General features: G+C 36.1%; 4 protein-coding genes across 5 annotated transcripts; 3 read left to right on the top strand and 1 right to left on the bottom strand.

Annotated features, from left to right (window-relative positions):
- Positions 1-501: 501 nt before the first annotated feature.
- On the bottom strand, positions 502-3,909 carry LOC108206382 (uncharacterized). Of its 2 annotated transcripts, none has more exons than XM_017376660.2 (4): positions 3,779-3,909; positions 2,066-2,359; positions 1,101-1,307; positions 502-973 (listed from the first exon to the last, which is right to left on the bottom strand). In XM_017376660.2, the coding sequence occupies exons 2-4, from the start codon at positions 2,321-2,323 to the stop codon at positions 674-676; spliced, it is 765 nt and encodes a 254-aa protein (XP_017232149.1). In that variant the 5' UTR covers positions 2,324-2,359; positions 3,779-3,909; the 3' UTR covers positions 502-673. The 2 variants fall into 2 exon arrangements, with proteins under 2 accessions (XP_017232149.1, XP_017232150.1); XM_017376661.2 differs by lacking the exon at positions 3,779-3,909 and adding an exon at positions 3,591-3,768.
- A 448-nt stretch (positions 3,910-4,357) lies between these two features.
- Positions 4,358-7,707, top strand: LOC108205830 (pentatricopeptide repeat-containing protein At2g20710, mitochondrial). Its single transcript, XM_017375924.2, has 2 exons — positions 4,358-4,883; positions 6,248-7,707. Exons 1-2 carry the CDS (start codon positions 4,488-4,490, stop codon positions 7,457-7,459), a joined length of 1,608 nt encoding a protein of 535 aa, XP_017231413.1. The 5' UTR covers positions 4,358-4,487; the 3' UTR covers positions 7,460-7,707.
- Positions 7,708-8,665: 958 nt separating this feature from the next.
- LOC108207747 (uncharacterized) lies at positions 8,666-9,706 on the top strand. Its single transcript, XM_017378178.1, has one exon. It carries the CDS (start codon positions 8,666-8,668, stop codon positions 9,704-9,706), a length of 1,041 nt encoding a protein of 346 aa, XP_017233667.1.
- Positions 9,707-12,373: 2,667 nt separating this feature from the next.
- Positions 12,374-15,758, top strand: LOC108209846 (protein TRIGALACTOSYLDIACYLGLYCEROL 2, chloroplastic-like). Its single transcript, XM_017380996.2, has 6 exons — positions 12,374-12,516; positions 12,616-13,247; positions 13,354-13,683; positions 13,957-14,072; positions 15,116-15,206; positions 15,299-15,758. Exons 2-6 carry the CDS (start codon positions 12,732-12,734, stop codon positions 15,389-15,391), a joined length of 1,146 nt encoding a protein of 381 aa, XP_017236485.1. The 5' UTR covers positions 12,374-12,516; positions 12,616-12,731; the 3' UTR covers positions 15,392-15,758.
- The last annotated feature ends 108 nt before the right edge of the window (positions 15,759-15,866 follow it).

Below are 15,866 nucleotides of genomic sequence, written 5' to 3'. Positions count from 1 at the left end.
ATATGTTAATTAGTCTGTGACAGATAATTTATTGATAGTTTAGGGACCAATATTTTTGATACGTTGTAAATATTTTACCATCATCTTTTTGTAGTCATTCTTAATTCTTTTTCTGGTTTCACATCTAAATTTCTTTTTCCAGAAGTTCAATTATAAAATGATATCTTAAATACGTGACCTAGTTAATTGTAAACAGTGTACAAAGCTGAACATGCAGCTTGTGTTGATAGAATACTGTTTAGAGGCCAACATGTTTATGAACGTCGCTCAGGTTCAACTTTCCAGCTCAGCTACACACTTATTTATACCAAGATCTCATGCCTGCTGAGCAGCCAATTCATCAGTCTCAATGCAACACCAAGCAAATGTTAACAATTTGGCACACTTTGTTTATTTGGTAGTATTTCATTCCTGTTTGCAGGTTGCTTCGGATTTGCATTCGGCATTCCTATAACATATACATGGGAGTTGTGACCAGACAAGAAATGATTTCTCAAAACAAGCAAACAAACCATCTACTTCCAGAGACATATATTTTGTTTCATCTCTCTCATTAAAATTTGACAAGGTGCCATGCCATAGTACAGACGCTCGTCTTTTGGTAAACTTTGTACACCGTTGATCTTTAGGGGTTGGCCAAGTAAACATGCATTAAAACATTACAAAGTACAGACTACTGAATAGTAGACTGATCAGAAGTAAGCCATTCTTGTGCAGCAACCAAGTCGGGTAGCACAGTTGCGCCAGATTTCCTCCATTCTTCGGCATCCGGTGTCTTAAATCTATCCAACAATAAAGCATGCATTCCTATGCTTTTTGCAGGCACATAGTCTTTACGCATGCTATCTCCGATGTGCAGAACTTCTTCTGGTGCAATATTTCCTGCTCTCTTCAGAGCAATTTTGTAAATTTCCGGATCAGGCTTTTCAAATCCTTCAAGACCAGAAAACACGCCAAAGTCATACTCTGAACCCTGCAATTTAACAGGTCATTTAATTAAAGTTCAAGTGTCATCACATTCACCATGTATAACTTTAATCAATGATACAGTAATAAATGATTTTCATGGGGTCATTCCGAACTTATCTATGAATATATACCTGATTTAAACCCATGGCTGGAAGAATAACATCCCGATACCGATACTCTGCGTTGCTAACAAGTCCAACCAGTAAACCTTCGTCCCTGGCCCATCTTAGGAAAGGCTTGGAATCTGAAAACATAGTATAAGGTGCAGCAGAGCCAAAGGTGGAGTATATGCGTTTGAACACTTTTTCAAATGTCTCCTCATCATAATCATATCCTGCCTGAAAAAACAAAATATGATTCAAGCTTTAAAAATATTATAAATCTCGGTTCATTTCCCAAAAATCTTCTATTTGCCAAATTCTCATACACACACATTAAATATTTACCCAAGGGAAATAATCTAAAACAAACTGATGCTTAAATTGAAAAGATATCAGTAAATTCAAGATGCCATCGTCTCATTTAATACTACCATCAACCAAAGGTTTATATCTTTTGTAACAAAAACTAATTCTGAATAACACACTTTACGGTGTAAAGGGATATACTTAAAATAGAAATGGCAACAAGCTCCTCGTTGCAGCATCCTAACATATTTAACAAGCCTGCTACAGTTGGTACCAATCACATATATCTCAGATTGGGGAAAGATATCCATCTCTCAAACATAGCCACTACCATTCTGGAGCTTTATGGCCTGCACCCTGTAAATATACTCACACACAAACACACACGCCAATTTAAATTTACCTAGGGGTTATTGACTTTGTGGTAAGATCTATCCTTTTTCAGTGAGTCATAAATGTGACTGAGAATACTGTGTTTTTCCTTTTTCTTATGCTGTTAGAGTTCACTTGAATTGTAATGCAACAATCTTAAGTATTGCTCTTTCATGATAAAATAATGAAATTTCATTTTATTAAAATAGTAAACACCAGGCGATTTAGCTTAGCGAGGAAGAAATAATACCACAAATGTATAGTTTCTAAAGATCTGACATGCAAGAAGTTCTGGAAAAATAAGATGAAATAATTACCTTTACAAAAGAGTCTCTAACACAAGTTTTCCACCACACAATGTTGGGAATTTTCTCTGCAAAACCGAAACAGGGATGTTCTTTTGCCATCTTTGTATATGCAATTTTAAAGCCCTCATGTACACGCTTGTAGTCTGGACACGGCAGTCCTACAGATTTGGCTGCCATGCAATAGTAGTCACCAAGATCCCCCTTGTAAGCTATTAATGTGCCAGTAACATCCAGAGTGATACAGCGTAACTTGGTCATTATAGACATTTTGTGTATGATCTTGCAGATTTTTGTATCTTGGTCCTGAAAACAATTGTATGAGAACTTTAGTATATCACCAGTTTAATATATCAGCTTTCTATACAACCAGCACCCTCTCTATTTTACATTATTAGAAATTTAGTTAAAGACATGCTATGACAGAGTATTAGCAAGCATATCAGTTAAAATGAGCTAATAATAATCTTACACTGCAGGGAGACATTTAAACAATTGAATATGATATAATTATCTCATCTATGAATAATGAAAAAGATGTCTCCATGCTTATTTTAGAATTTAGAAACCCTCTAAGGATTTAGAACAGGTTTTCTCAATGAGTAATGTAAGGATTTCCCCAACTCTAATCTGAGGTGTGATTTGGTAATATGTCAAGTTGACCACTATCGTTCAAGAAAATGACAGGTGTGATTGTAGGTGGTTCTTATGGTCATAAAACTCGGAGATCTGTCCTGAAAGTAGTTCTAACAGAGTCTCGTTATCCTGCAACCTATGTTCAATATCCATGAGATATCGGCTTGTGAAAATTATCAAAGAATGTTATATGACTCGTGTTAATAATTGGAACAATTTCAGGATGCTCTATTATTCAAAGTTATGGTGATAATAGTGCTTTTTATCAAAGAACAACAACAGTACTTCACAAGTTCATAAAGCATAGATAAAATTTAATCTATAATCAGTATGGAACTTTAATATAAAAAATTACCTCTATTTACTCCTCAATCTATATTCTATAATCAACTCGATCTACACCTATCTAACACCAATTAGATTACTGTGCCATTTACAGAGTTTGTATTCCCGAGTTGCATTATAATATAATGCATTTGAAGTTTCTGAGATTACAAAATCAATGGAGCAGTTCCGAGAGATACATCACAAAACCCGCATCAAACATATATACAAGGCAACATTACCCAAAATCAAAATGAAAATTATGCAAAAAATAACAGAGAATAAAAATAACTAACTAACATCTCCAGTTTTTCCAAATTGCAAAGAGCAAAGGAAAAATGCCAACTCTATATATTCAAGATCGAAGTTAGACCTTTTTTGCACTCCCAAAATCCAAATTAACACAACAGATAGCCAGCAAAAATAAAAGATTGCAACTTTTCTCATCACTCTAGTTAGCATAACAAAAGAACTAAAAAAACCAATCACAATACTAGTGATAACAATTTCTAGATCATCCAAACTGCAAGCAAGACATTTTAACACCAATACACAGATTACAGCACCAAGAACACACCTTTTTGCAACACTATCAATTTCTGAGCATAACAAACACGGATCACAACAAAAACAACGAGAGATAAAAATTATCACCCAGATCATAACATTTCACTAATTCTTGTTTTTTACTTGAATCAACTGAGATACTAATGAGATAAATAGAAAGGCATCAAGTAGAAGTAGAAAAGGGGTGAAAGAACAAACCAGGAGTTGGGTTTGGAGAGGAGTGTTGAAGAGGATTCCTCGTCAAGCTCGCAAGTCATTAGCTTCCAAAACTACACCTGGTTTTGGGTTTGGGTGCCCACTGTTTTTAAATTTGTGTTTTTCAATCTTACTACTGTACAAGTGTTGTGTGCATATGTGTGCGTGCACGTGCTGCTCATTTAATTAACATTTAATTTGGAAGTGTACAAAATGCCATATTTGAAAATTTACGAGAATATTTTAACAATACAAAATTTTATAAATCATGAGAGCTTATTATTATTATTTTTTAAATAAAGAATTTATTATTTATAAAATAATCATGTCTGACAATCGATTTTCAAGAATAAGTTTTCCACTTTTCTGTATATTGTTTAAGTGGAAAGATGAGATGCCTGGGAGGCTGGGACTTGGATACTAGCCTTTTCATGAAAATATCATATCAAAAATAATTAATATTGAGATCGAAGAATTTAAAATTATAATTTCATAATATGTAATTAAATTCTAATTATACATATATAATATTATATTTTTAATTTTTTATTATAAATTCAAGTATCCAAATGAAATATAAGTACAGTTTTTAAATGGAAACCTAAACCGAATATCCTGAGTTTTAAGTGTCGTCCGTCCGCCGCCCCCAAAATCTAACCACCGCTGCGCCGCCGTGATTTTTCCCTACAATTACAATTACAATTCCCCCGAAATGGTCCCCGTTGTTCTAACATTTCAAGCTACTCCTACACTGCAACCATCTTTCATTCATCATTATAATCATACTCCCACCATTACAATTAACCATCATCTACTCCCATCTAAAACCCTAAACCCTAGCTCACTCCGGTTTTCTCGCTCTCTTCATTTCCACAAGCTCTCAGCATACTATTCTTCTTCTTCTACTAGTGCATCATCATCGCACACTGATTATAAAAAGGATGTCGATAGTTTGTACAGGCGAATATCCCCGGTTGGAGACTGGAGTGAGTCCGTTGTTCCCATACTTAATCACTGGATTCAGGAAGGGAGGACTGTCAACAAGGTGCAGCTTCAGAGAATTATTCGGGAGCTTAGACGATACAAACGTTACAAGCACGCGCTTGAGGTACATTGTGTCATTCTTCGTTTTGTTGTTTGTGAATATGTTGAATGTGATTCGATACAAGTTTGTTTGTGGAATTGGAATGGATTAGCTTCCTTAGTGGTGGTCACAGGTCATTGCTGAGGTACATTTTTAGCAGTGTTGTTAAAATCGCGAGTAGGCTAAGGTTCTCTGAGCATCGTTTAAGTGATTTTGTGTTTACCAAATTGGCATAAAATTGCGCAATTACTTGCTAAAAAGCACAAAAATCCACGCAAAAAGCTGGAATGTGTACATGAGAAAGACTGATAGTTCATAAAAGTTTGATACTTTTGTGTGATATTCCACTATGACTGAGATTTTTATTTATGTTTGAAATTATTTCAAGTACTATTCTATTGTTTATTGTTAGAAAAAATGATCTTAGAAGCATATAAGAATATGACCCTGTTTGGGAATCAGCGGTTAGCAGATTAAATTAGGTGTTTTGTTAGAAACCGTTTGGTAAATAGCTGTTTAATTAGCTTTTTGTATTCTAAGTAGATACATGTTAATTTTCTAATTGAAAAAGCTCCCCCAAGTAGCTTTTTAGTGCATTAGTTTTTAATGTATACAGGGTGGGACAGTAAAGACTCAAATGTATGGCCTTTGGTCAAAAGGGGGGAGGGAGGGAGTCTGGCCACTAAGCTACCCATAGATCCTTGTTTTGTAATGTTTTTTTAAGTGTCACTTTTGGGTATTTTATAGAGGTAGGTGCTTGTACCTAGATTTGACATTCAAAGCAACAACAAAAAAGCAAGGCTTGATCATTCGAAGAAGTGCTTGCACTAATATCTATCTAGGATGACTTTCGTCTTTGTTGATGAGAATGTTGTATAAAAATAGAAGTGGCTTCCCCTCCAAGGTTTTTCGCTATTAAAGGAAATGTAGAAAAAGAAGAGCGCAAAAAGAAGGGGAGACAGGACTTGAGTTTTTGTCATTTGGCTCCCAAGGTTTTTTAGAGAGAAGAGAGAATGTGTGGGAATGTTAGTAACAAATATCTTTTCATAGAAGAAAGACAAATAGTCAAATACTAATGGAAAAGTTACCTCAGAGCTTCTGTTCACTTCTCTCCCCATCATCCAGTAGCATGAACATAATTTTTTAGGTGTAAACTTGCAAGAACATTATTCTCTCTTTTCTCATTTCCCTGATTTGAAAATAAACCCGGGAGCATAACTTGGTATGAAATTTACAAAATTGGAACTAATCTTTTCTAAAATTGGATCGTTATTTTACTTTTTATCGTGAATTCATCCAGCAAAGTTCCTAAATATATGTAATGCTTCAGTACCGTTATATTCCAGATTAACATCCTGTTCTTCAAAATGTTCTTGTTGCTATATCAGGTTTCTGAGTGGATGAGTGACAGTATGTATCTTAGACTTTCACTTGGTGATATGGCTATCCGGATGGACTTGATCTATAAAGTTCATGGGATCGACCAAGCTGTGAACTATTTCAATAACATTCCCGAACAAAAGAAAGACGTGGAGGTGTATGGTGCACTTCTTTACTGCTATGCTGAAGAGAGATCTTTGGAGAAAGCAGAGGACCTCATGCAGGAAATAAGGGCTTTGGGATTGTTGATGGAAACAGTGAGCTACAATGTCATGCTTAATCTCTATTGTAAGACTGGAAACTTTGAAAAATCAAAGTCTCTGATACATGAGATGGAAGAGAAAGGCATCAAAATGGACAAAGTTACCTATAGCATCCTGCTTACTGCATGTTCCAGCAGCTGTGACACCAAAGAGATTGATTCGATACTTCAGAAAATTGAATCTGATCCTGAGCTGGTTTTGGATTGGAACATCTATATCACTGCTGCACATACATATATAAAAGTTGGTTGCATAGACAAGGCTTCGGAGATGTTGGAGAAATCTGAGGGATTCATACTAAAATGCAACAAAAAGAATACTGGATTTGATTTCCTTCTCACACAATACACTAATTTGGGTAATAAAGCGGAAGTATGGCGTGTTTGGGAACTCTACAAGAGTATAGAAAAAATTAACAACAGTGGCTATATACGGATGTTACCATCTCTTTTAAAGTTTGATGATGTTAAAGGTGCAGAGGATGTCTTCAGGGATTGGGAGTCCAGTCAGCTGACTTATGATTTTCGGATTCCAAACTTCTTAATTGGTTATTACTGCAGAAAAGGTCTTATGGAGAAAGCTGAAGTTCTTCTAGACAGGGCCAAAAATAATGGAAAACCACAACCTCAAACATGGTATTATTTTGCCACAGGTTATGTTGGTTGTGGACAACTTCCAAAAGCTGTAGAAGCAATGAAAAGAGCCATTTCAGAGTGCCGACGAGGATGGAAGTTGCCAAGCACAGATATTTTGATCGCTTGTTTGGAATACATTAAAAATAACTGTGATGTCGAGGAAGTAAAGGGTTTTATAAGGTCCCTTGTTGCAAAGGAAATCATCTCTACTGACACCGAAAAAGAGATGTTAAATTATTCTGGCATTAGCAAAGAAGATCATGATTCCAAAACATCTACTGAAGGTGATTTGATCGTGTTAGGTGAAGTATGTAAAACTTAAATTCTGAAGCAGTAGTAGAATCTCCTGGAAATGATTAGCAATTTTCTTTTAGTGAAAAACCAAATCGGAAACAAGCATCCAGGCGGGAGGTTTTGTGTGTGTGTCTGTGTTATTCAGTTAGATGTAGAAAGTAGAAACTCATCAGCAGTTTACTGCCAATGCAAATCGGTGTAATGTGCTCCCAAAGTGATAATATGCAAAAAAAAAAAAAAAAAGAAGTTAATGCAAAAGAATATCTTTTTTATATATATAGCAGATGCAAAGCATGTTTGATTAAAGAAGTTAGAATAGTACGGTCATGTTTGGAATTTACAGGTTTGACGAGAAATTTGAGTTTTGATGCGGGAATCATCATATTTTAGTATTTGGGGACTAGCAAATTGAAATAATGACTTAAATCTAGATGTTAATTTTGAAAGAAAATTATTGAGGAGTTTTTACAATTGTAAATTTGATGTGTATCTATTTAAAATTCAAAAATTATATTAACAACTATTATAAAAACAATTACATATAAATAACTAATTCAATTCATTAATAAAAATATTTACTCCAATCAATTAAACAACTCATTCAGCAACGTTTAACAAATAGATCAGTCAAAACAGCTCACTCATATGCCAAGAAGCCTCCATCAATTTTGGTTTATGTTATTGCATTTAAAATAAAAAAAAAAACCAACACATGCACAAAATATTACTCCCTCCGTCCCTCTCAATTGTTTACATTGGAGGGGATAAGGAGACTAAAACAATGTATAAAAAATGAGTAAGTGGGTAAAGTGGTGGGACCTATCAATATTTAATAATAGATTTGAAATAGTGGAGGAAAGTAGTGAGTGTAATAGTAATTTAATAGTGGAGGAAAGTAGTGGGTGCAATGATGAGAAAAATTTATTATTTATAGTAACGTAAAGAAAAGAGAGGGACATTCCAAAATAGTAACGGTAAAGAAATGAGAGGGACCGAGGGAGTATATTTACTTTAGCATAATATATCATTTTTTAACTTGTTCCAGAATGTGCTTTAAAAAAGAAAAAACTTGTAGTCAATTCGAGAAAACACAAGGGAGAAAAAAAATATATATTTGAAGTATACTAGCGCTCGAGCCGTAAAATCCATAAATCATCAAAATTTATATAACGTTCCAAAACCCCCAAAATGCGTCGCCCTGGTTAATTTAGAAGCCCTAATTTAGTCGGAAGAAATGGCGGCGTTGCGGTGGTTCTCGAAGCTCCGAACCAATCCAATAATCAACATCCACACAGCTACTTACGGAACCATCTCCAAAGATTTACGCGATTTAAAACTCAATACAGTTGTAAATCTGTTTGAATCTTTCGGGTTCTCACAAGCCCATGTTGACAGAATCTTGCTTGTGAAACCCACTCGTCTTCTCAGCCCCCGACTCCTTAAACCCAAGCTCCAATTCTTACAATCTATTTTCAACCAATCTGATTCTGACGTTGTCAAGATTGTTAACAAAACCCCACATGTACTAAAAAGGAGTTTGAAGAATCACTTGGTCCCAATTTTCGATTTGCTCAAGTCGATTACTGGTAGTCATCAGAATGCTGCTGCTAGTATTATGAGCAACCCCTTTGTGCTTACGTACTCTATTTCGACAGATTTGTTGCGGAATATTGAGCTGTTGCAGAGGATTGGGGTGCCTGAGGATCAGGTTTTGAAGTTTATTACGGGGTACGGGCAAGTTAGTGGGAAGAAACATGATAAGTTCTGTAAGGTTGTTGAGAAGGTTAGGGATATGGGGTTTGATGTTTCTTCGTATAGCTTTCGTCGGGCTGTAAATACTATGTGTCTTATTAGCGATGAGACTTGGGAAGCTAAATGTAAGGTTTATAGAAGCTTTGGGTTTTCGGATGATGAGATTGTTTTGATGTTTAAGAAGCTGCCGGCTGTTGTTGCTTATTCGGAGAAAAGGATTAGACAAGTGGTGGGATTTTATGTTGAGAAGTTGGGATGGCCTCAGTCTAGGTTAGCGGTTATGCCATATGTGACTGCGTTTAGCTTGGAGAAAAGGATTGTACCAAGATGTTCAGTTTTGCAGGCTTTGGAGTCGAGAAAATCAATAACTAGTAAGTTAGGTTTATATCAAATATTGGTGATGGCTGATAGTGCATTTTTGGAGAAATATGTCATTGCACACATCGTTGAAGTTCCGGATGTAATGGATGCTTACACAGGCAAGTTGAGGTTTGATGAATACAACTTTAGATGCAGATTTTGAGATTAAAGCAAGCCCTCGCATTCTGACTAATGCAATATATTTCAGTGCTTAGTTTGAGGCTTAATTCCTGTAACTAGTTTCCATGAATCTCTGGTATCTGCTAGTTTAGGAAGAGCTAGTAAAGGCAAAAAACGGCAGGAAACATATGTGGTCTTTTGTTCTTTGGTTTCTTTTCTTCAAATGTACTAGATTATCACATTAGACAATTCACAAACATTACCCGCTGATACATATGCTGTCAAAAAATATTCAACAAGGTCAGTGACATGATCTGTTAGGGGCTTATTAGACATCGCGATATGGTAAAGAAATGCCTTATGTTTTGCACAAGCAAACTGTGCAGTGGCAAAATCCCTCTATTTTAAGTTGTAATTTGTTAAGTTACATATATGCCAACAAGCCAGGCCATGATCTATCACTTGATTTTCTTGATGTGGTGCCATGTTGGTGTTTGTGTCATTGTGTCTGTGGTGTGGTGGGGGTATGTAGTCCTCCTTACACATTACACTAGTTACTGCAAAATATGAATGTTCCCTGCTTACACATCACCTGTTATCTTCAGAATTTGTTGCATGTTTTCATCACTGGATCAAACTATGGAAGGCACACAAAGTTTCTTTTTTCTAAATCTTGATTCCTTCATATACACATGTACCACTTCTTTCTATACTTTAGATTTGTCATCATTAATTAAAGTTCAAACTAAACTAAACCAAGGGAATCTATGTAGCTTTTGCTCTGCCTCCTGATTGCTGCAGGCAGACCACTCTTTGATCTTCTACTTCATTTCTGACTATCTGCTGCTTTAGATGTATTTGCTCTTCCAGTTTAATCTCAACTTTTTTCTTCCTCCATAAACTCTGGTTGACCTACCAAGAAAGGACAGAGGATTTTGGATATAATGAGCATATAATTATAATTGAGATTAGTAATGTGCTAATATAATCAACAGCTCAATTGCTCAGTGTACGCCTAAATGTCCTGATGGCTACCACTGGCTAGTCACTATGATACATATGCTTCTGCTAATGAGGATACTGTCTATTGCATGTTTGAGATACCGGCATCTAGTAGTAGGTGCAGCAAAAATTTTCGGGAGCAGAGTAGTTAAAGATCTTGGAAACAAAGCTCTCACAAACTTGAACATCTCTACGGAAAAGAAGAGAGGAAAAAAACATGATAACATATATTTATCTTCCTCAGAAATTATTAGGTTCCAGCTCTAGATAAAGTATAAGTCCTGATAATGTAACAGTTGCACTTTACAGAAGAGTAAAAGAGTGGAATTTTCAGCTAACTAAAGATCAAAAGTTACCTGCTGATCATTTGTTATTCAACCCAACAGGCAATCATGTTATCCAACAATGACACCACTTTTTTTCCACCCCCACCGTTCCGAGTACACCCTGAAAAGGCTTCACTCAATTCCTGAGCTTCCTTGATCATGGCTACCCTCAACAAAGCTCCATAAACTTGGGTTCTCAAATCCGGGCCGGGTACAAAACCCGACCCGACCAGCAGCCTAATAGCCCTAAGACTTTCCAAAAGCGCCCCACTCCTGCAAAACCCACCAGCAGCAACGGCGTAAAACCTATGATCCGGGTCAGGGCAATCGGGTCGGGTCATCCATTTAAACACTTTCATCGCATTTCTTGGCTGACCCTTTTTAAAGTAAGAAGAAAGAAACATTCTGGAAATGGTGGGTAAGAATGTGGGGTTCGTGTGCTTGATTCGGGTCATGAAGGAGATGGGTCGGGTCAAATCCGGGTCAGAGGAGAGAGAGTGGACTAGGATGGAGAGAGAGATAGAAGTGGGAGGTGGGTTAGTGAGGAGAGCTGTGTGGACAAGACTAATGGCTTGTGGAAGATTGTTTGATAAACAAAGACGAGGGATTAAAAGATTAATCCTGTTTAGCTCCTCTTCTGTAAGTTTAATTGTTTTATTACAGGAAGAAGTGGGTGATAAGCGTGGATATCTTAATGAGGAAAAGTGATGGAGATGCGTGACAAAATGCAGGGAGAACTTCTGAAGTGATCTCATTTCTACACCACCAACAATTATAAACACCAGGACATGATACTTTAATTTCAAGTATTTGGTATAGCTGTCATCTGTAGTCTCCTTTACAAGCTCAATGCCTATAGTACCTTGACTCCTTGAGCAACTTAAATGCTTTAGAATCAAGCTAGGAGAGTCCTTTTATCGGAGACGGCCTTGGTGAAGAAATCATCTTTGGCAGATTTAGAATCGGTTAATAGGATGTTTTTTTAGAGAAAAAGAAATAATTTAGCTGAAATTATAAGAAATTAGAAAATATAGCCAATCTATTTTAAAATATATTATTTTATTTATTAAATAATAAATAAATATCTTGTATATTTAATCAAAAATTAATCAATTTGATATTTCAAAATAATTAGGACATATAATTTGGAACAGGAAAAATATGCATGAATTCGCTAAAATATGCGATTGCACATTTTAATGCAGTTTCACAGAAATGATTATTTAATTTTAAGTCAATGAAATACGTATATCAACAAATTATGTTTCCCGACAATAAAATTAAAAAAATATGTGATATTATAATTTGTGGTAAATAGTAGAAATACACCACGAAAAAGTTACTAACCCATTATCTGGATGGGTGGGCCGAGTCAAAACCTGTATGCGTTAGTCTTTACATATTGTTTTTCCCTTTTCTTTTCTTTCTTCTTCTTTCTCACACACATCCCAGGCAACAACAAGAAGCTGCAGATTTGGGGGTTTCAGAAAACAATTTTCACTCACTCAGGACCTTCAATTCAAAGGTGCTTTCTTCTTATTCTTCTTTTCTTTTTCTGGGTCTGTTCATGTTTTGTATTTTCTTGCTTTCCATTACTTACACTCTTGCATTAACCTCAATTCAGCTCCCCAGTACATATGCTAATAATGTACATATAAAGTCAGATTTGTTGGACTCAAGAGTTGAATTTGTAAGACTAGAGTTACTTGAAATATTGAAACTTTGAGTTCTGATCGAGAAATGGTTGGGAAATCTTTGGTTTTATCGACATGTCCTAGTGTGATATCTTCGTATTCGGTGTCACCCGTTTTGCGAAATGGGGTTGCAAAGTACTTACCTAATCTGAATTCAAGACCCGGAAAGAGACTGGTTAGTATTAAAGCTACATCTGTTAATCCAGGAAATACCCAGCCACCATCCGAGCAGAAGAACCCACTTGCTGTTGTTCTTGAAATTCCTAAGACTATTTGGCGACAAACTTTGCGACCTTTGAGTGATTATGGGTTTGGGAGGAGGAGCATATGGGAAGGTGGGGTTGGCTTATTTCTCGTGTCGTGCACAGTTCTTTTTGTGCTTAGTTTGGCATGGTTGAGGGGTTTTCAGTTGCGCTCAAAGTTTAGGAAGTATTTGGCCGTCTTCGAGTTTGCACAGGCTTGTGGTATCTGTAATGGTACGCCTGTTAGAATTAGAGGGGTCACCGTTGGAAATGTTATTCGGGTCAATCCCTCACTGAAAAGCATTGAAGCAATTGTGGAGGTCAGTTAAATGTGTTTTTTTTTCCAATGTTCTTGTACAAAAGATTTGCTTAATTTGTCTGTTTGCATGTTTTGCCTTGTATGGCCTCACAGTTTTTGTTTTGTAGGTCGAAGATGAGAAGGTAATCATACCTCGTAACTCCTTGGTCGAGGTTAATCAGTCTGGTCTTCTCATGGAAACTATGATTGATATAACACCTCGCGACCCAATTCCGACTCCTACAGTAGGGCCGCTTCATATTGATTGTGTGAAAGAAGGTCTGATCATATGTGACAGACAAAAGATAAAAGGAATTCAAGGGGTAAGTCTGGATGCATTAGTTGGAATATTTACACGCCTTGGACGTGAAGCGGAGGAAATTGGTGTTGCCAATACCTATTCATTAGCTGTAAGAGCTGCAGCAGTTATTGAAGAAGCAAGGCCACTCCTTGCGCAGGTGGTCTTACATACATCTTAAATTTTATTTATTTGTCTGTTCAAAATGATTTTAGTTTCATTGGTTTGCGTATGGTCTTAAAATTTCAAGTGAGCTGTTTACTTGAGTTGCCAAATATAATCTCTCCTTCAAAGGCAACCAGTCACAGTTTTATGGCAGTATATACTTGAAACTTGACGGATTAAGACTTTTGGTTATGCTTGTATGGAGTTTTAATATATTGTATATGTGCTCGTGCATTGAAATTCTCGATTTGATTTAGTGATGTCCCAGATCAAAGCCATGGCTAAAGATGTTCAACCTTTGTTGTCTGAGGTTCGAGAAAGTGGTTTGCTAAAAGAAGTTGAGAGTTTAACCAAAAGCCTCACACAAGCGACCTTGGATCTGAGGTAAACAGTCATTTTAATATTTTGTTCTCGCTTAATGCTTTAGAAGGCCTGAACCAATAGTTGGACATAGTTCTGCTGTTTGGTGAGTTAGTTGCCCTGTAAACTAAGAATTTTATGGACATGTTGATATCATTGAAGCATTGTGCCTGGCCTGAGAGATTCACAACATCGTTATAGTTCAAGCGAAGTGTTCATTTTGAACTTTTGAATATATCACATATACAAAATAATATAGAATTCGTCAGTGACTCAGTGGCTCCCTTGTCTGAGCAGTGCCATAAATTTAAACATGACCCTCATTTCTGATAACTATGTCATTAAGTGGTAAGTCCAAAATGTGTTATCTTTTGTGGGACTGAGGTCTAAGGATTCAATGCCTCTTAAACCTTATTTAGGGTAGACCTTATACTCCTACGAATATCAATTGTAAAATTAGATGTTTAATGTGTATATTGTTTGATCGTTGGTGGTTATAACCATTTTTTGTTTGGTAGTAAAACTTGCTTTTCCTCTTGTTTATCCGCCATTTGATTGTGTAATGAATTGAATGAGAATTTGCAACATATCACTCAATTAAATCTTATTAAAGTTAAAACTGCATGATCCTTGCATATTAGTATCATAATGTCCAAGAATTTTGCTAATATATATGAGCAATGGCATGTATGTATATATCAGAAAGTATTTTTCTCTTGATAACATGCCCTTCGTGGACAAGAGGGGAGTGTTAAATTACTGAAAATTATGAATCATAAATTGTATAATGGCTCAACATATAAACAGTCTGATTTTCCAGATCTCGGTCTCCCCGCGTGCTTTCCTCGGTCTTGTATGTTTTTTGTATGATAGTCTTAATTCCATAGCTTGCTGCCCCCAAAAGTCCCGGCTACTCGCCATGCTCACGACTAACTAGCGTATAGACCATTCTTTAACGAACTCTTCATTGTTTGCCATCATGCTTGATATTTCCTTTCCATGTATGTGTGTATGAAATATATGTATTTGCATATCCTCTTACACAGGATCTGAATCTTATATTGCAGAAATGTGCATTCATCCATTATGACCCCAGAGAACACTGAGCTGATCCAGAAATCCATATACACTCTTATATTCACCCTGAAAAATATTGAGGTTGGAGACGAATTAGACTGAATACCATTTACATGTTTAATAATTATGTTTCTGCTATGTTTTCTCCTCTAAACTTTTATGCGAATTTGCAGAGTATAAGTTCAGATATTGTGGGATTTACTGGTGATGAAGCTACAAGGCGAAATCTGAAGTTGCTTATTAAGTCTCTCAGCAGGCTGTTATAATGGAAATGGGGGTTTGACTACATGGCTAAAAAGTATTGGCTTACGGAAGAGAAAATAGTATCTCTCTAGGTACTTATTGTCTGTCTGGCGGGTTATGTGTTTTCAAAGGGAAGTACAATGTGGGATTCTAACATTGGAGCCTCGTGTTGGTGAAGAGGCCAGAGTTTTTCAGTTGTTGGATGCATCGACATGAACTACTAGGGCAGAAATTCCTAAAACTTCCAGTCTAGAGTTCTCTGTTTTATTAAGAAACACATATCCTGCAGCTAGGACTTTTTGAAGGGTTTATGGCCTTACCGGTAAAAAATTACCAGCAAGCTCTTCTTAATGTGAAGTTTATGTTAAAATAAAGGCCCAGTTAAGAGCAGGTCTGCATTGCTCAATAAAACAGGGGGGAAATGAAAAAAAAAATCCTAATTTTTATTCCCAAATCCTAATTGGCAATGTTTGATTGGTTTTACTTATAATAATAATA

This window comes from Daucus carota, chromosome 2 (genome assembly GCF_001625215.2).
Source record: "Daucus carota subsp. sativus chromosome 2, DH1 v3.0, whole genome shotgun sequence".
Classification (NCBI taxonomy): Eukaryota; Viridiplantae; Streptophyta; class Magnoliopsida; order Apiales; family Apiaceae; genus Daucus; species Daucus carota.
This window is presented reverse-complemented; position numbering and strand designations above follow the sequence as displayed.

Excerpts from the sequence above, each read along its gene's own strand:
- LOC108207747 (XM_017378178.1), top strand. The coding sequence starts at position 8,666 with ATGGCGGCGTTGCGGTGGTTCTCGAAGCTCCGAACCAATCCAATAATC.
- LOC108209846 (XM_017380996.2), top strand. The coding sequence starts at position 12,732 with ATGGTTGGGAAATCTTTGGTTTTATCGACATGTCCTAGTGTGATATCT. Across the intron at positions 13,684-13,956 it reads CAAGGCCACTCCTTGCGCAG|ATCAAAGCCATGGCTAAAGA; the intron begins GTGGTCTTACAT and ends GTGATGTCCCAG. Across the intron at positions 14,073-15,115 it reads CAAGCGACCTTGGATCTGAG|AAATGTGCATTCATCCATTA; the intron begins GTAAACAGTCAT and ends CTTATATTGCAG.
- LOC108206382 (XM_017376660.2), bottom strand. The coding sequence starts at position 2,323 with ATGTCTATAATGACCAAGTTACGCTGTATCACTCTGGATGTTACTGGC. Across the intron at positions 1,308-2,065 it reads TTAGAGACTCTTTTGTAAAG|GCAGGATATGATTATGATGA; the intron begins GTAATTATTTCA and ends TTGTTTTTTCAG. Across the intron at positions 974-1,100 it reads CAGCCATGGGTTTAAATCAG|GGTTCAGAGTATGACTTTGG; the intron begins GTATATATTCAT and ends GTTAAATTGCAG.
- LOC108205830 (XM_017375924.2), top strand. The coding sequence starts at position 4,488 with ATGGTCCCCGTTGTTCTAACATTTCAAGCTACTCCTACACTGCAACCA. Across the intron at positions 4,884-6,247 it reads GTTACAAGCACGCGCTTGAG|GTTTCTGAGTGGATGAGTGA; the intron begins GTACATTGTGTC and ends TTGCTATATCAG.